The sequence below is a fragment of the Haematobia irritans genome, chromosome 1 (genome assembly GCF_050003625.1).
Source record: "Haematobia irritans isolate KBUSLIRL chromosome 1, ASM5000362v1, whole genome shotgun sequence".
NCBI classification, from domain to species: domain Eukaryota; kingdom Metazoa; phylum Arthropoda; class Insecta; order Diptera; family Muscidae; genus Haematobia; species Haematobia irritans.
In genome coordinates, this window is record NC_134397.1 from 108,455,091 (window position 1) to 108,477,906 (window position 22,816).

The 22,816-nt window shown below is 35.3% G+C and overlaps 2 protein-coding genes and 1 long non-coding RNA gene across 3 annotated transcripts; 2 read left to right on the forward strand and 1 right to left on the reverse strand.

Moving 5' to 3' along the window:
• The first annotated feature begins 398 nt into the window (after positions 1–398).
• LOC142230750 (uncharacterized) lies at positions 399–1,013 on the forward strand. The gene has a single exon (XM_075301381.1). It carries the CDS (start codon positions 399–401, stop codon positions 1,011–1,013), a length of 615 nt encoding a protein of 204 aa, XP_075157496.1.
• A 10,779-nt stretch (positions 1,014–11,792) lies between these two features.
• On the forward strand, positions 11,793–13,103 carry LOC142230757 (uncharacterized). The gene has a single exon (XM_075301387.1). It carries the CDS (start codon positions 11,793–11,795, stop codon positions 13,101–13,103), a length of 1,311 nt encoding a protein of 436 aa, XP_075157502.1.
• An 8,680-nt stretch (positions 13,104–21,783) lies between these two features.
• LOC142241167 (uncharacterized) lies at positions 21,784–22,602 on the reverse strand. The gene is made up of 2 exons (XR_012723510.1): positions 22,393–22,602; positions 21,784–22,327 (listed from the first exon to the last, which is right to left on the reverse strand). It is a non-coding gene; the product is annotated as an uncharacterized LOC142241167 (long non-coding RNA).
• Between the last annotated feature and the right edge of the window lie 214 nt (positions 22,603–22,816).

Consider the following 22,816-nt stretch of genomic DNA (forward strand, 5'->3'; position numbering starts at 1 on the left):
CCCTCAAATGACATTACTTCCAAAAGCTCGACTAGCAGCCTTCGAACGACCATATACATATACCGGTATCGACTATTTTGGACCCTTAAGTGTGAGTTTCGGGAGAAGACGTGAGAAGAGATGGGGAGTGATCTTCACATGTTTGACAACTATACACATATACATTGAGGTGGCCCACAGTCTCGATACAGACTCCAGCATCATCGCTTTAAAAAAAACTTTATTGGCCGTCGGGGATACCAAAATCAAATTTACACCGATAACGGCACCAATTTTAAAGCGACTGAGCGAGTATTACGTGAAGAGCTAGAGAGACTCGACAAAGACCAGCTTATGAAGTCATTCGAAGGAACAAAGTGGTATTTTAACCCCCCTGCAACCCCTCATATGCGAGGGGCATGGGAGAGCCTGGTACGGTCTGTAAAAAAGTCTTGTATCACGCGTGCCCGTCAGCGATTTTTAACGATGAGACTTTGCGTGGGACATTGATCGAGGTGGAATACATAATCAATTCTAGGCCGCTAACTTTCGTTTCCCTAGAGTCAGAGGATGATGAAGCCATAACACCGAACCATCTACTTCTCGGTTCCGGCACGGGTCACAAGGCGATATTTAGTGACGGGACGGATCTTAGACGGAAATGTCACCGGATTCAGGCATTTGTGGATCAATTCTGGAAAAGATGGGTTAAGGAGTATGCACCAGGTATAACCCGCAAAGGCAAATGGTTTGAGATGCAAGCACCCATAATTAAGGGTGATGCCGTGTTAATTGTGGACGAGAACCTACCGAGAAACAGCTGGCTTAAAGGCATCGTCCTGGAGACTGTAGTTGCGAAAGAAGGTCAAGTAAGACGAGAAACGTTTCGAACTGTCAATGGCATTCTACAACGAACTGCTTTAAAGCTAGCGGTATTGGATGTCGGCCCGAGAATTTCTGGTAAGATCGGTGACGGTACCGCCCTTACGTGTGGGGGAATGTTGCCGACGGCGGACGCCGATGAAATCGTCTAACCGGCTTTGAGATGAAGTCATATGACATTTCGACTATTTGAATTTTGGCAGTTATTAGCGAGAAGAGACGCCGTGAGCGAATACAATTTTGAATCGCATATTAATTTGTTTTACTAAATCCCTTTGTTTATCATAAACCACTTGAACTTGAATTATAACCATATAAGTGGAAAAAATAAAACATTAAACATAAAATAAAAAAAGAAAACAACGAATTTGTGTCGTATTTTACTAAAGTGCTATCAAAAGGTTCTTAGACGGCTTCTCTGTGAGTTCTTGCAGTAACAAAAAGTATAGACGTCTTATGTGAATTTTTCGTTTGTCTGCACACCATAGATGTCACTCTTTCGTCTACAAATGAGTGATTTTTTAATTTGGCTTTAACCCTGCAAAAATTTTTTGAATTTGACGGCACTACTGAGAATCCCCACCACGGAAAAGTCACTATTGAGAAGTTGTACCACGCCAAGTTATTACAAAAAAGTTTCTCATCATTGCAATAATTAGGTGCCTTTTTAGATCAATTTAGAACCACGCCAATAAGAGCCCCTTCAAACTATTAGAAAAATTGAATTTTAAGATAGTTGTAAAAGAATCTTGTGGTCAATTAAAACACGATTGTTTAGATGTTTATTACTTTGATTAAACATTTATAAATTCTTATAAATATAACATTTATACCACTATCACAACACATTTAACATAATTTTTTCATTAATAAAATAATGATGTTGAGTTACAAGTAGCAAGTTACATGTTGCAGCGTCTATCAGCCAGTGTTTTTATTCTCGATTGAAGCAGCGTGTCTGGAAGAATATCACTTTCCTCTATTTGGAAATTCGTAAACTGTTTACCAATATGTCTTTCACAATTTTAAGCATAGTAACAATGTTTTCAGTACTTCATTTTCCTTTTTATTTAAATAAATTATAATGAGATAGTTACGCTTGGCGTTTCACAAAATATAAAATGGCTCATCTAACAATAGTGATGGCAAAACACTTTCATTTACATTTTTTACTTTTTTTATGCTTCCCCCATCACAGTTGGCGATTGTTGAAATTACATTTACGAGTCTGTGATAGCGATGAGGATGAAATGGAACTTTGAAATGCTGGCAGGGAAATCATGGTGAATTGTCAAAAGACGTCTATACACTCATAGAAAAAGTCTGCTAAAAACAGCAGTCGATGTCTGCTGTTATATTTTTGTACTTCAGGGCGTAATGAACAACAATTTATAAAATTTTTAGGTTATAAAATTTTCCCCAAAGCCTATTTAAGAACCAAAAGTGGTTTTTGCTATATTTTTGCACTGTAATATACTTACAAGCTCCTAAATATGATCAGCAAACATTTTGTTTGCTGTTATGCCTCAATTCGATAAATATTCAGATTTTTGGTCAAATACTATAGATATTCGTAAAATATTGTATTAACTATGTTAGGATAGGTCCTAAGTTGACATTTTTATTTGTTCTACCCAAAATAAAACATGTTTTAGTGTAATCGAGCTTCAAAAATAGCAGGAAATGTTTGCTATTTCAGCAAACAATGACTACTGTCCCTTTTTCGGCAGACTTTCTGCTGTTTTAGCAGACTTTTTTGCTGTTCTTTGGGTGTACCTTTCTTTGTCTATGGAAATATCGGAAACCAAGTCCCAATAAATACAGCGTTTTTCAAATGCAACAACTTTTTAGTTTGAGGGTAAATATAATTTTCAACATCAACTTGACTTGAAACAGCTCATCTTCAATACATCTTCAAATTGTTTGCGAATTACTTCCAATTTGCTAAAATGTTGACGAAATCTTTGAAAAGGTGTTGAGAATAATATGAGAAAACTTTGACAAAACACTACCCTAAAATGCAACGAAAAACCCATGTGGTTTTCAATACTTCTTTGTGCAACGAAGTTCGTGGTCAATTGGAAGAAATAAAAAAATTGGGAAATTTTAGACAAATAACTGAATTTACTCAATGTAGTTTATAATAATAAGTAAGTGAAAATAAAAAAATTAAATAAAACTACTGCTTCAAATAGTTTATAATAATTGGTAAGTCAATATGAAAAATTAAATGAATACTTTAGAAAAGTCACTAAATTTAAATCTCTTTGCAGAAAACTAAAATCTTTGGATGCTACTTCCTTGCAAGTATTAAGAAGCTAAACGATGAAAAATGAGTGGCTTATCGACAAGAAAAAGTTTCCAGAAACATTTCAAAGTGCAACCAATTAAAATTGTTAAAAACGTGATATTATTCCATATCAACAACGCCTGGATGAAATTGTGCATCACATAATTTACATTCTATTATCAGTTTAAAATGAATATTTTGTGAAATCCTAATTTCAAATTGCCCGCATATTAATTAATTTTAATGTAATTTTATTACACCAACAGGAGGGAAATCGAATTAAAGTTTTGTTCTTATCTGCTGATATGTTTAATAAGATTATTTTTCATTTGGGAGGTATTAAGTTTGAGTTTAACCGCTAAAATCGCTAAAGTGAAAACTAAAGCAGTAAAAAGTCATAAAATTATACGCATTTGTTGCAAATTTTATTATAACTTGATGGGGAATAGCCCAATGCAAATTTTCACAAAGTTTGTACTCCTTAAAGTGGATTAATTAAGAAAAGTAATCGTGAAAAAATGTAATCGTGAAAAGTAAGCCGCTAATTTTCACTAAAGATGGGTATTAAGTTCGAGTTTAGCCGCTCAAATCGTAATTTTTTCACGATTACCTTTCTGTAATAATCCATTTTAAGGAAAACAAACTTTGTGAACATTTGCTTTGGGCTATTCCCTATTATGTTATAATGAAATCTGCAAGAAATCGGCATAATTTTATGCATTTTTTTACTGATTTAGTTTTCATTTTAGTGGAAAAAATGACGATTTTAGCGGCTAAACTCGAACTTAATACCCACCTTAAAGTGTTAGTTTTCACTTTTCAGTAAAAAAGTCATAAAATTATACATATTTGTTGAACCTTAAACTCGATCTTAATACCCACCTTAAACTAGAACTTAAAACCCACTTTTAGTATTGTAGTGTATTATGTTATTATGTATTTTATTTTGACGAAAATGAATAAATTAAACAAAATTCATACAATTTTGGCTTTGACTTTCAATTAGAAGTGGGTATATCATTTATACAAATTTTGGTTGAAAAGTATTTGCAACAATGGTAATTCGTAATTTGACCCGCATCGAAAATTGTTTGGGAAATTATTGAGTAGCGATGCATTTCAATTTGAGAATAATAATTGAGAAATTATTGCTAATGTGTTGAATTTTACTATTGAGGGTAATGTCTGTTTTTTTGTTGATAATTCACCATGGTTTTCAGCCTGTTTCTGTATGTTTGTCGAACGAGCTCTATCGATCGACTGAAATGGAGACAAACAGCTGAATTTATAACTAAAAATCAGCTGTTTCTATGCATTTCAGTCGATCGATTGATCTCATTCGACAAAAAGTAGCATGTCAACAATTGGCAATAGACTACTAGTGCTCTGATTGTTTTTTTTCTTTTCGTTGATTTATAACAACAAATACTCCAAACAGTTACAAATACCTAAAGGAGTGTAATTTTTTTCTTTTGTTTTTGTTGTCACATTAAATAAAATATAAGTGATTTTAGTGATTCCTTGTATTTATTCATTATGCAGGGCAATGAACCTCCAAACATTGACCCTAAGAAAAAGGGCGAAACGCTACTAAAGAATGACAACAAGAAGTTTAAAAACAGCCATCCAAATCCACTAAAAAAGATAAATATGCTATTTTCATGAAACCTGCAGTGTCTGATAGTCAAGCATATGAAGAAAAATCGAAATCATTAAGTGATATATCCTTAAATAATCAAAATAAAAATGAAAAACATGAGAAATCCAATTAAACAACATCTGTTTTTTACACACCAAATCATCCTGGTCCTTTTTATGTTCTGGTAACCTCAGAACAACCAACCACAACAAGAAGGAAAAATTGTGAATTATATCTGAAACAAGCAAATATAAATGATATAATATAAACTGAAACAATTATAGTACATGTTAGCCTGATACCGAAAACAGGCAATTGACGTCCAAATGCATTATATCTAATTATACAATTATTTTTCGAGCTTTTATGGACAGATATAGATTAAGGAACATGGTTAATAGAGCCATTGAAAAGAAAACGCCAGATACAAATCTATACACGCCTGGACTGTACCTTTCCACAGCCTTTAGTATAGATCTGGCTGGGAGAGATAGTTGACTGTAGAAACAATAAGCATTGTTCGACTGTTCACCACTTAGGTGAATTCTAACAAATTAGCTTTCTAAAAATAAATTTCGTGTTGTTGCATTACTATGTAACAAAACGAAATAAAAATAAGATTAAGGGACTTGTAAGTTATATGAAAAGATGATGTACAGTGGGAGAAAAGATGATTCAATTTGTAAGAGGAAATTTCCCAAATGTTTTCTCCATAAGGAGTTAGCATAAAGGGCCCAAAATTGAGTTATCTCTCCCAGCCAGATCTATACTAAAGGCTGTGGAAAGGTTCATTCGCCCGAACCGAAACATGTACAGTCCAGGCGTGTATAGATTTGTATCTGGCGTTTTCTTTTCAATGGCTCTATTAACCATGTTCCTTAATCTATATCTGTCCATGAAAGCTCGAAAAATAATTGTATAATTAGATATGATGCATTTGGACGTCAATTGCCTGTTTTCGGTATCAGGCTAACATGTAATATAATAAGCAACGATGAGCCCGTTGTAAAACTAGGAAAAACACGACTAATGTACGCGTTAGAATTGTTGTTGTATCCTGGAAACCAGTTTCTGTTAATTGTCATATGTTGTAGTTGACTGTAGAAACAATAAGCATTGTTCGACTGTTCACCACTTAGGTGAATTCTAACAAATTAGCTTTCTAAAAATAAATTTCGTGTTGTTGCATTACTATGTAACAAAACGAAATAAAAATAAGATTAAGGGACTTGTAAGTTATATGAAAAGATGATGTACAGTGGGAGAAAAGATGATTCAATTTGTAAGAGGAAATTTCCCAAATGTTTTCCCCATAAGGAGTTAGCATAAAGGGCCCAAAATTGAGTTATCTCTCCCAGCCAGATCTATACTAAAGGCTGTGGAAAGGTTCATTCGCCCGAACCGAAACATGTACAGTCCAGGCGTGTATAGATTTGTATCTGGCGTTTTCTTTTCAATGGCTCTATTAACCATGTTCCTTAATCTATATCTGTCCATAAAAGCTCGAAAAATAATTGTATAATTGTATAATTAAACTGAAACAAGCAAATATAAATAAAACCTTTATTCCAGAAAATATTGTATACAAACCTTTTCGCTTAAGGTGAGTACTATGTTCGAGTTTTTCACCAAAACACTAAATTAAAAGTGCAAAAATATATATAAAGACGATAACATTTTTATCAAGTCTCTGCAAATTATGGATGGAAAAGATCCAAGGAATTGATTGCAAATAATGTTATATTTCTAAATTAGTTAATTAAAAAAGTAACCGTGAAAACAAGCTGGTTTTCAGCTTGAAAACGGAACATAGTACTCAGCTTTAAAGGTGAGTATTTTAAGTTCGATTTTAGCCGCTAATTTTCACTAAAGTGAAAACTAAATCAGTAAAAAAAGTCATAAAATTATACATATTTGTAGCAGATTTCATTATAACTTGATGGGGAATATCACAAAGCAAATTTTCACAAAGTTTGTATCCCTTAAAATGGATTATTAAAGAAAAGTAATCGTGAAAAAATTACGATTTTAGCGGCTAAAGGTAGGTACTATGTTCGCTTTCCGCAGCGAAATCCCATACAAAACCAAAAATGCGAAAAACTACCGAAATATTTTTTAATTTGTGGTACTTTGTTTTTTTCGAGTTGAAAAACTGACGTAAAGCGCACAGTCCCTAATTAGATCGTGTTAAATCCTTCCATATGTTGAGATAAGTTAGTTTCAAAACATGGCGCAATTTGCAATGTGAATTAAGAAATAATTTATTTATTCAAAATTACAGCACAAATGTGGTTCGCCTTGTTATTTAAAAATGCAATAAGATCGATTGACAAAATAAAAATAACTTGGAGTGGTGTTTTCGTAATAAAGCCACCATATAGCGGCTCCCTACTACATGATAGAATAGATATAATGTACATAACATGAAATCTATAGAAAAGTGTTAACAAAATAAAGTTCTATTTAGTGAATTTCATTTTACAATCGTTTCTTTTTACTGGGTAAACTCGAACTTAATACTCACATCCCTTTGTGATGTTGCAGTACTATGGTAGCTACGAATGGAATCACAAGAATAAATTGCTATGTTCCAAAAATAAAATGCAAAAATTAATTATGCATATATCTTGCATTTTATCGATTCAAAACACTGGTTGAATTTTATAACGTGACTGAAATAGTTATAAAATTATACATTGGGAGAGTATAACAAGAAACATTCTTCAGTAAACCAGCCACTTTACACCAGGAGTAGAGCGGCTGGCGTTTTATTCTTAACAATTATTAGTGTCCAGTGCTGTATGAGGTTTGGTTGCAAAACAATTTAAAAACTGGTAGAAAAAACTTTTCAAAACAATTATCATGAATGCGTGTGTGTAAACAATCTAATCAGCTGCTGCGTATACATATGTAATAATTATATGACGTTTGGCGATGTTGTCAATTAAATTTCGGAGAAATAAACGCGAAATATTTCCAAAATGGCTGTTTTCTTCCTTCGAAATCTATTGTCAACACTGTCATTTTTCAACGCGAAAGAATGATTTAGGGACTTTTTTTTCGTGCCAATAAACATAGTACCTACCTTAATGCCTAGTACTAAGTTCGTTTATGCGAAAAACGAATATCTTCATATATCACCGTAAATAGGGTCTCAAACCCAGGGATGTTAATTTATTTATGCGAAATAATATGCCTGCCTATTTTTTCGTGCGAAAAATCCAGGCTTGTATAAATACTTGCTTCAAAATGCTCAAAACAAAGATTTCGCATTTATTCCGCGCTAACCTTTTTATATGAAGTATAACAGTTTTTCGCGTGAAAACGTGATCTTAGTACTAGGCTTAAACTCGAACTTAATACCTACCTTAACTTTCAAAAACTCTGAATCTGCGAACAATTTAGTTTTGAATAAAAACCTTGGTGGTGTCGGTTTCAAAGCCTTCATACCTAAACGTTTTGTAGAAAAATATTATGTGATTAAACATGTACCAAAATCTTCCACAAATGAAGAAGTAACCAAAGAAATTAAACGCTATAGGCCGGTACTCTGTTTGTTGGTGCGAAAAAAGTTCCACTCAATCATTGTTTCGCGTTGAAAAATGATAGTGTTGGAAATATATTTTGTATGAAAAAAAAAAGCCATTTTGGAACTTTTTCGCGTTTATTTCATCGAAAAATAAAAAATCTAATTTTACAATGCTTTACAATTTTATCTTTTGGACATAGCAATTAATTCTTGTGATTCCATTCATTGCTACCCCGGTACTATACATGTTGGTTAAAGTTCTAAGGCTTGGTTGGTTGAAGTCAATTGCTGTACTCCTTTTGTTAACATTTTGTTTTGTGTGTATTATCCCGATGCCCAGTACAAATGAAACGATTGTAAAATATAATTCACCAAATAAGGCTTTTATTTTGTTAACATTTGTGATTAAATTTCATGTTTTATACATTATTTATGTTCTACAAGCGGCTAGATCTTGATTGCTAATTTATTACCGAAATACAACTCCATGTTATACTTTGTTTTCTCAATCGATCAGATTACATTTTTAAATAATAATCCGATCCACTTTTGCATTATAAATTCACCAAAATCAGTTTAATAAATAAATTATTTCTTAATTCACATTGCAAATGGCGCCATGTTATGAAAATACTGACTGATCGATTTACGTCAGTTTTTCAACTCGAAAAAAAAAACAAAGTATCACAAATGGAAAAAATTTCGCTAGTTTTTCGCAATTTTTTGGTTTTGTATGGAGTTTCAACGCGAAAACCGAACAGAGTACCAGCCTTATAGTGCAAATAATATCAGATTACCTGGTGAAAGAAATTCATATGTTCAACGCAATTGCGGTTTCTGAATTATACATTAAGGTTGAATTACACACCATGCGTCAATCCGTGCGTTGATGGAAGGGTTGATTTTTTCTATTTGCGGCAGACTATTCGAGCTTTTGATTTCAAAGAAAAATTTCAACTCTTCAATCATCGGACGCATTGAACGCATGGTATGTAATTCTACCTTTACCCAAGTACGCCTTTGTAACAATTGTGGCAGACCAGGCCATATTGCTAAACAGTGTCGTTCAAAAAAGCGTTGCTTACTATGCGGGAAAAGTATTTTGTGTCCAACTGAGTGCTCCGATACTAAATGTGCCTTTTGTCTATCGACTATAAATTTGAAGGAAAGGTTAGGTTAGGTGGCAGCCCGATATGTCAGGCTCACTTAGACTATTCAGTCCATTGTGATACCACAGTGGTGAACTTCTGTCTTATAGCTGAGTGCTGCCCGATTCCATGTTAAGCTCAATGACAAGGGACCTCATTTTTATAGCCGAGTCCGAACGGCGTTCCACATTGCAGTGAAACCACTTAGAGAAGCTTTGAAACACTCAGAAATGTCACCAGCATTACTGAGGTGGGATAATCCACCGCTGAAAAACTTTTTGGTGTTCGGTCGAAGCAGGAATCGAACCCACGATCTTGTGTATGCAAGGCGGGCATGCTAACCATTGCACCACGGTGGAAGGTGTTGATATTTTCAGTTTGAAGCACTCTAACAAAACTGTTGCTTTCAAAGAGAAAATTCAACTCTTCAATCAGCGGACGCATTAACGCATGGTATCTAACTCAACCTTAAGCGTTATGATCACGCTATCACCAAAAATTGTAACTAAACTGAATGTTTTCCCGATGAATAAAAATAGTACAAATAGAGACTGTCTTCTTGCCATGTATAGAAAAGAAATTAATGATATCAAAGGTGAAGGTGAAGACGACGAGCCATAGCTTTGGTCACAAGTAGACGTACCTCAAATCTGCTCCGAATACAGCGGCCTCATTTATAAGAAAGAACACATTAACACAAACGGAAAGGTGTTCCGGCACAAGCTTAGATAAATATCTGTACATGGTCATGAAGGATCAATAAAACACTGCACCGGTGAGTCAGTAAAGTTTTATTTTTTCTCTTGAAAATTAGCAAATCATTTATTTGTAACCAATGGAATGTAAACACTTGTACCACCACATTAAACAATCAACACAATAATATCAGCTGGCCCGTTCTTTCAGACATAGAACTGACAGCGATAGCGATCATATCCAGTAATAATCGATAAACTACATCACGCGTTGCCAACCAACCAATAGTTGCCATTTAACGTAGCTCCTTAAAATATGCCACACAACACTCAAAGCAATAATACAACTCCCCAGCAAACAATTTTGGAACAGGTTCCGAAACGAAACAGATCTGAAATATCACCAGGAGAAAATACGCATGCTGGTGGGGGACTTAATATCCCTGCTCAAGATCTAATTAGTATAATAAAAAGTACAATAAACGCCAACTTAGACGATAAATTAAAAACTCTGTCGACAAAAGAAGATATAGAGGAGATAAAAACTGAAATATTCTCATTAAACTCAAAAATAAACCAATTAAGGGATGAAAATAAAGAGCTCAAAACAGAACTGCAAAAGGTTAAAAGAGAAAATGCCGAACAAACAAAAGATATTTTATGGATGAGGCAACAAATAAAAAGTACCAAAATATTTATACGTGGACTTAATTTCACAAATAACCCAAAGAAGGAAGTAGAAGATTTGCTAAAAAATAAACTGGAACTTACAACAGATATTAGGTTCGTACGTAAACTATCCAGTAGAAATGGAAGAATGGCAGTCATAGCTGAACTAAACTTGAGTGAATGTGTAGAAAATGTTCTACGTCACACTAAAAAACTTACTGGAAGCATGATATATATCGAACGTGATTTGATTCCGTCTAAACAAAACCTTAAAAAAGCATCTCTTTTATTAAAATCGAAAATTAGTGAGATAAGTAATGAACACAAAATCCTTGTTAGAGAAGATCGAATCAAAATTAAGGATTCATGGTTTTCTTGGAATGGGGAACGAAGACCTACCTTTGGAAAATTGGATGCGAAAACTGATCATATAAAACTTTACGGAGAACCGATAAAAACCCTGAACATAGATTTTGATTTGTTGTATGAGGAACTCTCATCAAAAAACTAAGAAAAGAAACTAATAACTCATTTCATACTATAACAATTCTCTCTTTCAATGTAAACGGAATTGAAAACAAATACTTATACCCATCATTTTTCAATTTTATAAATAAACATGATATATTTTTCTCTCTGAAACTCTTTATTAACTGATAAATTTGAAAATGTAAAGAAGTACTTTCCCAGCTTCGAAACTTTTAACATACCTGCAAAAAGAAATTTCAACCATGGAAGAGGCATTGGTGGTTCAATTATTGGAATCAAATCTAAATTATTATATGTGGGAATAAAATATAGACAAATCCAAAACAGTAACACACATATTTACGAATTCTTCACTCATGAACGCGTTTTGTTTACACTAATACCTTTATATGTCAGACCCTCCATATGGTTAGAAGAATTTCCTAATATAAAACTTCTTTTTGAAGAAACCTGCGTTATAAACCCTATTATTATGGGAGATTTAAATGTAAGAATTGGAGAACAAAGTCAATATCTCAACGAAATTTATGAAGAAACGTTTAAAGCCGGGCTGGGAAGACGTAAATCAAAAGATAAGATCGTAAACAATAATGGTCGAAAGCTTTTGGAATTTTGCACAGATAATAATCTATTAATACTGAATGGCTTAACAAAAGGAGATGAGGATGGGGAATTTACATATATAGGACCGACAGGTCAATCTGTAAACGACATTTGTGCTATTTCCCAAGAAATATTGAACCAGGTGAAAGAATTTGAAGTGGAAGATAAAACTTGGTCGGATCACTTACCCATCAAATTACTTATTAAGATATCCACCGAAAACATTCATGAAACAAGCTTAAAACTACTGCCAAAACTCTATTGGAGAGATTTAGATAAAGAAATTTATCAAACGAAATTGAATGAGAACATACATAAGATATTAGACATAAATATCAATCCTAATTTGGATGATCTTGCAGAAATTATTTATAATTCAGCTAAAAAACAAAATAATGGTAAAAAAGATATTAATTTTAAACAGAAATTGTATAATATAGAATGTTATAATGCCCGAAATAAGATGTTTGATTTACTAAAGAAGCATAAATTAGTTAACACACCAATGTCAAGGGAAACGTATTTAAACGCCATGAAAACTTATAAAGCAGTTTGCCAATCCAGTAAAAGAAACTATACAGAACGATTACTCGAAAAAATTAACAATGTTTGGGACTCTCAACAATGGTGGAAAGTGGCAAAAGAAATTAGGAACCAAACATTCCAAATTGGTTCTAACATAACTGCAAGGGATTTTAAGGACTATTTCCAGCAACTTCTGAATCCTGCAAATAATATCACAGATATCAGCTATGCCCCAAATTTTCTAATTGATCCTATACTAGATTGTGAAATAACTATGTCTGAATTGAAGAGCGTTCTAAAAAAGTTCAAAATGAATAAAGCACCTGGGGAGGATCGTATACCATACGAACATATAGTCAATGCCACAAATAGTTTTCATGAACATTTGTTAAAACGATACAATACAATCCTGAGCACTGGAAATATGGATAACAAATTTAATAGATCTGTTATATTCCCCATTCACAAAAAGGGAGATACGTCGCAACCTCAAAACTACAGAGGAATCGCATTTATGAATTGTCTTGCCAAAACTATGGTGGGGATTCTTAACGAACGATTATCACTCTGGGCGGAATATCATAATATTCTCGTAGAATATCAAGCAGGATTTAGAAGAGGATACTCAGCCGTTGGCCTCAATTGTCAAACTTAGAAATAAACAAGGAAAGAAAACATATGCATTCTTTGTAGACTTTAGAGCTGCCTTTGATAACATCTGCAGAAAATCTCTTATATATAAATTACATCAGATCGGAGTATCATACAAATTCGTTAAGTTGATAGAGAACATGTATAATACAACGGAATATGCAATTTGGACTGGGGATGAAATATCAGAATATTTCCAGTCAAAATCAGGGGTTAAACAGGGCTGTTTACTCTCCCCAATCCTCTTTGCATTGTATGTAAATGACCTACACGATTATATACAAGGTGGGATTAATATAAACGATATAAATATTCGTATTTTACTATATGCCGATGATATCGTAATCCTAGCCGAAGATGTACCTACAATGGAAAGTATGATTTTAAAACTAGAAACCTATTGTGATATGTGGAACTTACAAGTAAATATGTCAAAGTCTGAAATAATGATATTTAAGAATGGAGGCCGCAAAAGTAGAAATGAAGTGTGGTTTTATAAGGGAAATGAAATAAACATAACTAACGAGTAAAACTACTTGGGTGTTACTCTTACTCTTAAAATGATCTTTGGAAAACATATTGGAAAAAGAACAAACCAATCGAAGGCCGCCATAAATACTGCATGGATTCCCCTAATTGGTAATGTCGAAATACACTTAAGCAAAAAGTGGAATGTATATCAAGCAGTGTGTCGATCAATCCAAGCATATGCAGCACAAGTGTGGGGATTCTCCTACTTTGATGAAGTCGATAACCTTGAGCGGTATTTTTTGAAAAAAGTTCTGAAGATACCTAGTTTTACGCCGAACTATGCTCTAATGTTAGAAACAGGTCTTGAAAACAGCCATCTTTACACCCTTCAACTACACATGGAATATATTAAAAAAATTATGTTTCAATATGACGAGCAGCGTTTATCAAAAATATTAACAAAGCTTATTTTACAGGAAGGTGTTTTCTGGGTGTTGAGTCTTAAATCTTTGGCCCGTGATTTGAATCTAAGCTGGCCAAATATAATAGATAGAAATGGATGGGAGCTGTTTATTGCGGATGTCTTAAGACGCCGAAACATACAAGTACTTAAAGATAACATACAGCGAAAATCAAAAAGTAATTCCAGGGTTTACAAATATTTAGATAGTGCTAGAGGAAAATATTACTTTACTGATCTCTATAACATTAAGCAAATTACCACCATATTCCGGGCAAGATGCGGATTGTAAACCTTAACTCGACTAAGTTCAATGCGACAGAAAGAGACCAATTGTGTTCATTATGCAATAAAAATGAAATAGAAACAGTTTTTCATTTCATAGGCAGTTGTCCAACTTTACGGGATTTCAGAACACGATTCTTCCAAGCGCAATATCTATCAGAAACGGAAATGATAAATATTTTGAATGGAGCTGCTGAAGGCGATTGGAAAAACTTGGTCAAATTCTTAAAGTCAGCTTTAAAATATCGAACATTTCTTATAAATGAATACAATTATACGTGACCTATAATACAATCTTGAGTTATGACAGACGTTTATTTCAAAACATTGTCATTACATATCATTATTTTCTTTTTTACATTAATTTATGTATTAAGTATATTTATATGAATTCTATTCAGTATTTTGTAAATAAAGGAAATACACATACATACATACAAAGGTGAAGGCCTCTGCATATGGGCCACGGATGCCTCCGTAAATAATTCGTCAACGGGATGCGCGGCCTGGAATATCTCAACTGGCCTGTCTTCTAATGCAAAATAACACTGCACACAACTATCTCGTTAATGGCATTCACGCCAAGGTCAAAAACTCAAAGTTGTCAAAACTTGTACTCATTTGGACACCTTCTCAAATAGGAATTCAACCTAATGAGCTAGCAGACTATTACGCGAAACAAAATTTCACTGTACGAGACGCTCAATGTATGATAAAACAAGTAAAAAAAGTCTAAAGTCGGGCGGGTCCGACTACATTATACCCTGCACCACTTTGTAGATCTAAATTTTCGATACCATATCACATCCGTGTTGGGGGCTATATATATAAAGGTTTGTCCCAAATACATACATTTAAATATCACTCGATCTGGACAGGGGTGGAACACAATGTTAGTAAAAAAATATGGGAAACATTTAAATCTGAAGCATTTTTAAGGAAACTTCGCAAAAGTTTATTTATGATTTATCGCTCGATATATATGTATTAGAAGTTTAGGAAAATTAGAGTCATTTTTACAACTTTTCGACTAAGCAGTGGCGATTTAACAAGGAAAATGTTGGTATTTTGACCATTTTTGTCGAAATCAGAAAAACATTTATATGGGAGCTATATCTAAATCTGAACCGATGTCAACCAAATTTGGCACGCATAGCTACAATGCTAATTCTACTCCCTGTGCAAAATTTCAACTAAATCGGAGTTAAAAATTGGCCTCTGTGGTCATATGAGTGTAAATCGGGCGAAAGCTACATATGGGAGATATATCCAAATCTGAACCGATTTCAACCAATTTTGGCACGCATAGTTACAATGCTAATTCTACTCCCTATGAAAATTTCAACTAAATCGGAGAAAAAAATTGGCCTCTGTGGGCAAATGAGTGTAAATCGGGCGAAAGCTATATATGGGAGCTATATCTAAATCTGAACCGATTTGGCCGATATTTTGCAAGTTTTTCGAGACTCATAAAATATTCGGATGTACGGAATTTGAGGAAGATCGGTTGATATACACACCAATTATGACTAGATCGGTGAAAAATATATATGGCAGCTATATCTAAATCTGAACCGATTTTTTCCAAAATCAATAGGGATCGTCTTTGAACCGAAACAGGACCCTATACAAAATTTTAGGACAATCGGACTAAAACTGCGAGCTGTACTTTGCACACAAAAATACACCAACAGACAGACAGACGGACAGACAGACATCGCTAAATCGACTCAGAATTAATTTCTAAGCCGATCCGTATACTAAAAGGTTGGTCTATGATTAATCCTTCTTGGCGTTACATACAAATGCACAAACTTAGTATACCCTGTACCACAGTAGCGGTGAAGGGTATAAAAATGAACTATGGGGCGAATGGACTGAAGATTATAAAAATAAGTCGAGACATAAAGACACTTTTATCAATTTTACAACGAGCCGCAGAAAGTTCCATAGTTCAAAGATTCCTGCAACACAGGACATAAAATTAATCAACAGAGTTCTGGCTGGTCACACTACTCAAAGGAATTCCTCTATAAGATGAAAATAGCAGAAAACAACACTTGTGATATATGCAATATCGTTGAGAATGAACACCATTTGATCTTCAATTGCACAAAGTTTAGTCAATCTACAGCCAATTATCAAATTTTCACAAAATACTCTAACTTACCGTCCTTATTAAAAAATGGCGACAACTGTGATATTAAGCAACTTCCCTGCCAACATTTTTTGAATTTGACGGCGCTTCTGAGAATCCCGACCACGTCGAAAACAATCGTATACCACATCCAAAACTCGTCGGAAAAGCGCCGTCACTATTGAGAAGTTGTACCACGCCAAGTTACTACAAAAACGTATCGCATGAGTGCAATTATTAGGTGCCTTTTTTAAAAACAATCACAGAAAAAAGTGAAATCTTGCATTTCTAATGATTGAAATGCTCCAATTAGTAATAAATATTTACTGCTGCGATTATTTATGACACTGTACCACTTTGAATTTCATGTTTTTCGAAAAAATAGTCACGATAAATTGCTATTGTGAATCGATGAAGCGTCACTCTATCAAAATACAATCTGGCAACATCGGCGCGACTTGCACTGATGCGATGTTCTGGATAGAACACCAGTACAAATATAGACTTATGAAAGGGTTACTTGGTAAGCAAACACTCGCTACCTGAACAACATAAAACTAGTCATGGTCTATGAATACTCGTGATTCGACCAACCTCAATAAACACAAACGTTTGAAAAATGCTAAATTTCAACAATTTTTCAAACATTTTTTCAAAGGATTAGGGTAATATTCAAGCTGAGAAATTGTTGAGAAAATCGCGTTCTCAACAAAAAACAGACATTACCCTCAACAGTGAAATTCAACACATTAGCAATAATATCTCAAGTGTTATCCTCAAATTGAAATGCATCGCTACTCAATAATTTGTCAAACAATTTTCGATGCGAAATTAAATTAACATTGTTGCAAATACTTTTCAACCTAAATTTGTATGAATCATATCCCCACTTCATAATCTATATCAACCGTCGAACGGAACGGACGTGTTTTTTTAATAGCAGATAAAATCATCGTAATAAGTACCTACTACGAATTTCAAGTGTGGTGGGATATTAGGCCACCATGCAGAGAAATTCAAAAACATCCACTGGGTTGCTAACTTCAGGGCCCAGTGGACGGGTATCGACTGGAGTTATAAATTTGGGCAATGACAAAGAGTTAGGCCCAATTAGTCGACCTGTAGACGGGTCGACAGGTGGCGACACTTTGACAAGTCGTACTTTTCCTAAGGTAACGACATCAAAAGGAGGTACTCCCTCACGAAAGAGATTCAAGGAACGCAGAAATGCTTTGTTTATCCTAAAGAAGTTAGGATCAGTCGACCCAAACACGCTGTCGGCTAAACAAAGCGATTCCTTAAAATGGGCTCAAGGAATTCTTGAGACTGGAAAAATGGAACGATCACCGGATGAGCTGCCATCCTCCAAAAGGGATCAAAGATCGTTTGTATCAGTTGCTAAAGACAGCCTTGTTATGGCTATCATTAATAAAGGAGCATTGGACGGTATGGTTCCAAAGCAAAAATGGGGGGAAATTGAGAATGCTCTGTCTGTCGTCTACTCACAGGTGCTGGAAAAGTTTCCCGGTCCAGATCCTCGACACCAAAAGGCTGGGGTATCAAGGACGATTAAAGCTAGTCGCATTTGAGGACCAGAGGTCTGTTTTAAAGCTGCTCTGATACTAATTGGTGAAGTTTGGGAAGGAGCTGCTCTAGAGTTAGTCGAGAAGAAAGAAATACCGGCTAGACCTAGAGCACATGCCTGGATACCTGCAAACCCTTCTGACCCTGAATCTATTTTAAATAGACTGAAACGATGCAATCCAGATCTTCCAACAGCTGATTGGAAGGTTGGCCGTTTGGATGAAGTGGATGGACCAAGACGGCATGCAGTGTTTATATTGAACACTCAGTCTTTGCCACATCTAGCAAAGTCTCAGGGCCGTGTATGTTATGGCTTTCATTATATCCAAATGAAGGTGTATAAAAACGATCAGCTAAAGGATTCAGAAATGGACAAGCCTCTGTCTGAATCAGAAGTAAGCGGATCCTTTTGCGAAGTCGAGGGATATACCAAAGTTGAAGACATGGATAGATACCGTATGCGTGAGGAGGCTTCTACTGCCTCAGAACTCACCAAAGTTGAACCTATGGTTATTGCGAGAGTCACCGAGATCTTTGAAGAGAACATTCTTAATGGCTCGATTGAAGCGGCTGATGTGACGGTTGTTGAAAATCTCGATGGTCCTACGGATCCTCCAGATAAATCTTCATCATTGTAAGGCTGCATATGCTGTCTTAAAAGTTCTCCTGATGAAAGGGGACATAGACATAGTTCTTATTCAAGAACCATATGTTTATAGAAACAAAATATGTGAATTAAGTACTCCGGGGTTCAAACTATTGCAGTATACTGGTAATGATGTAAATCGAGCCTGTATATTTGCTAAAAACAAGCTTAACTTGTTTCTGCTTCCTTCAATGTGCAATGCAGACACTGCCGTTGGCAATTTAGAAATAGCCAAATGCAAATATTGGGTATCTTCGGTCTACATGGGACATGACAGGGAGATGCCTCCATGTGCCGTTAAGACCTTAGTTGAGGAGTCACTGGAAACAAAGACGAAACTCATTATGGGATGCGATGCGAATGCGCATAATAGTATATGGGGAAGTAGTGATACTAATGCAAGGGGAGAGTCGCTAATAGAGTTTATGTTGCGTACTAATCTGGTAGTTTGCAACAAGGGAGATGCCCCAACCTTTGTCACTAAAAACAGGCAAGAGGTTTTGGACATCGCCTTGGCCTCGCAAGAACTGAATGAAATGATATGTGAGTGGCAGGTTTTGGGTGAACACAGTTTCTCAGATCATCGCTACATCAGTTTCAAATTTGATGTTCATACCACCAACACCATATTTCCGCCAAATGTTAGGAAAGCTGACTGGAATAGGTATAGGGAATCGTTCAATATGATGATACCGGAAATACCAGAGACAAATATGAGCACTGTGCAAGTTATCGAACACGCAGTGGAGAGGATTACTAAGGCCTTCCACATTTCACTGAAAGCTGCATGCCCTAAAGGGAAGCCAAGGGGGAAAATCCGACCACCATGGTGGTCTACGGCGTTAGGTAATATGAGGAAATCGTGCAGGAAGCTCTTTAACAAAGCAAAGTCCACCAGAGCTCCTGTAGATTGGAACGCTTACAAGAATAATCTGAGAGGATACAAGCGAGAACTGAGAAAGGCTCAGCATAACTGTTGGAATGATTACTGCAGCAGCATTGAGAATACGTCCGAGGCTTCCAGACTACGGAAGGTGCTAGCATCCACGAGCTCCGCTCCAGGTTTCATTAAAACATCGGAGGGCAATTGGACAACGTCCAGTGAGGAGACGCTGGAGGTACTATTGGACACACATTTTTCCGGAAATCAGACGGTTGAACCATGCACTGGCGGTGCCACAGTGGCTCAGCGGTCGTTTCCTATCGAGGAAATTGTATCAGAATCTAGAATAAAATGGGCGTTAAATAGATTTGGATCATTCAAATCCCCCGGACCTGATGGAATTACTTTGGCGGAGTTACAAGCGGTGGCTGACAGAATTATCCCCTGGTTGTAGGATGTATCAACTTAGCATATATTCCACGAAAGTGGAGGGAATCAAGTCGTTTTCATACCTAAAGCAGGAAAAGCCTCTCACTCGAGTGCGAAGGATTTCCGACCAATCAGCTTATCATCATTCCTACTTAAGACTCAGGAGAGGATGATAGATATTTATCTTAGAAATAGCGTCGATTCAAATTTGCTCTCGAAACGACAACATGCATACTCGAAGGGCAGGTCTATATTGAAAGCTCACTATCTGTCAAAGAATACACAATCGTGGCGTTTCTAGACATCGAAGGGGCGTTCAATAACGTCCATCCGAGCTCGATATTAAATGGACTGACAACTCTGAATGTTGATCCAGGTATACTTAGGTTGTTAGACGAACTTCTAAGGAAGAGACGCATTTCAGCCTCACTGGGACAAGCAAACATACAAAGGTATGTGAACAGAGGCACTCCTCAAGGAGGAGTTCTATCACCTCTTTTTTGGAATGTTGCTATAAACGACCTTTTAGTTTCCCTAGAAAAAGAAAGGATACAAGTGGTGGCATACGCAGATGATGTGGCGCTAGCAGTCAGGGGAAAATTCCCATCAACAGTTAGAGATATTATACAGAGAGCCCTCCGGATGACTGAGAAATGGGGAAAGATTATGGTATTGGGGTAAATCCTGCAAAGACAGAACTAGTCATGTACTGCAAAGATCGCAAAACTCCCACGGTTAGACCCATTTCCTTAGGGGGTATTGAAATTCCCTTTAGGGAGTGTGCAAAATACCTTGGCGTTATTTTGGACATACCGGGGAACTGCGAAGCAGATGAGCTAGCGAGGCTAGGAACTACCTTACATATTCCAGGGGAACTACAATCTGTTGGTATGCCTCTGGCTACCTGCAAGCTCTTACTGCGTGAGAAGGCTGTCATGATGGCAAATGTTCGATGGGAGAATTGTAAGGGTTGTAACGACACCAAGCAAATATGGCCCCATTTAAACTTAAACCGCACACTAGATATGCTAGTGTTCTCGAGACGCCAGATATCACTCCTGATATCTGCTATAACGGGTCACTGCCTGATAGGCGATTTTGCAAAAACTATTGGTGGGAAGTATAATGACTATTGTATGAGCTGTCATGATGCGGAGGTAAAGGAATCAATAAAACACACCTTGTGTGAGTGTCCTGCATTTTGTGTAAGGCGTAAGCAAATTTTAGGGGCATATAGCTTCAGATTACTGGCGGACCTGGAAAACGTTAACTTAAGCAGTCTGCTAAAGTTTTTGGAACAATCTGGTTGGTTCAACAGAAGAAAATAATCGAGAAGGTTCAACGGTTAAAACTAGAAGTGCCCATATGTAATAGGTACTTTTAGTTAATGTGGTTCCACAATGGACTGAATAGTCTAAGTGAGCCTGAATCTTAGTCGGGCTGCCACTTTAACCTGACCTAACCCAATAAACACAAACGTTTGAAAAATGCTAAATTTCAACAATTTTTCAAACATTTTGTCAAAGGATTGGGGTAATATTCAAGTTGAGAAATTGTTGAGAAAATCGCGTTCTCAACAAAAAACAGACATTACCCTCAACAGTGAAATTCAACACATTAGCAATAATATCTCAAGTGTTATCCTCAAATTGAAATGCATCGCTACTCAATAATTTGTCAAACAATTTTCGATGCGAGTCAAATTCAAAATTAACATCGTTGCAAATACTTTTCAACCTAAATTTGTATGAATGATATCCCCACTTCAAATTGAAAGTCAAAGCCAAAATTCTATAAATTTTGTATAATTTATTCATTTTAATCAAAATAAAATATAATAATACACTACACTACATAATACACTACAATACCAATTGATTAATAATAATCTTATTAAACATATCAACAAATAAGAACAAAAAAACAAAAACAAACAACAAAACTTTAAATATCTTAAACATTATTAGTAAACACTTCTGCATTGATAATTCGATTTCCTTCCTTTTGGTGTCATAAAACAGCATTAACATTTATTAACATGCGGGCAATTTGAAATTAGGAACGTACTGGACCGCGTGTTAGAATTGATTTCCAGCAGAAGGAATTCACAAAATATCCATTTTAAACTGATAATAGCATATGAATTAAACTGACGATGTGATGCACATGTTCATCCAGAAGTTGTTGATTTCAACAATTTGTTGTTTTTAACAATTTTAATAGGTTGCACTTGTAATGTTTCTGGAAACTTTTTCTTGTCGATAAGCCACTTATTTTTTATTGCTCGGCTTCTTAATGTTTGCAAGAATGTAGCATCCAAAGATTTTAGATGTCTGCAAAGGGATTTAAATTTAGTGACTTCTCTAAAATGTTGATTTAATTTTTCATATTGACGTACCAATTATTATAAACTATTTGAAGTAGTTCCAGTTAATTGTCCACCATTTTTTCATCGGTCAGCTTTTTAATGTTTTCAAGAACGTAGAATCCATAATTTTAGTTTTCTGCAAAGAGATATACATTTAATGACTTCCATAAAGTTTTATTCATTTTTTATTTTGTGACGTTGGCTAGTTTAGAGAATGTAAATAAATGGTCTTCCTCTTCAATATTGTTTTGGTTGACAGGAATGGTAGCCACATTCACGTCCCCTTTTGCCGACGGTGTTGCCACCGCATAGTAGTAATTCGTACTTTTCTACGTACGAAATGTTTGTTATTTTGGTTTTGAGTTCACATTACAAAATGTCGAGATCATAGGATTTTGTTGTGGAATGAAATTCGACATTGGACACATGCATCATTTGAAAAGTATGAATTATG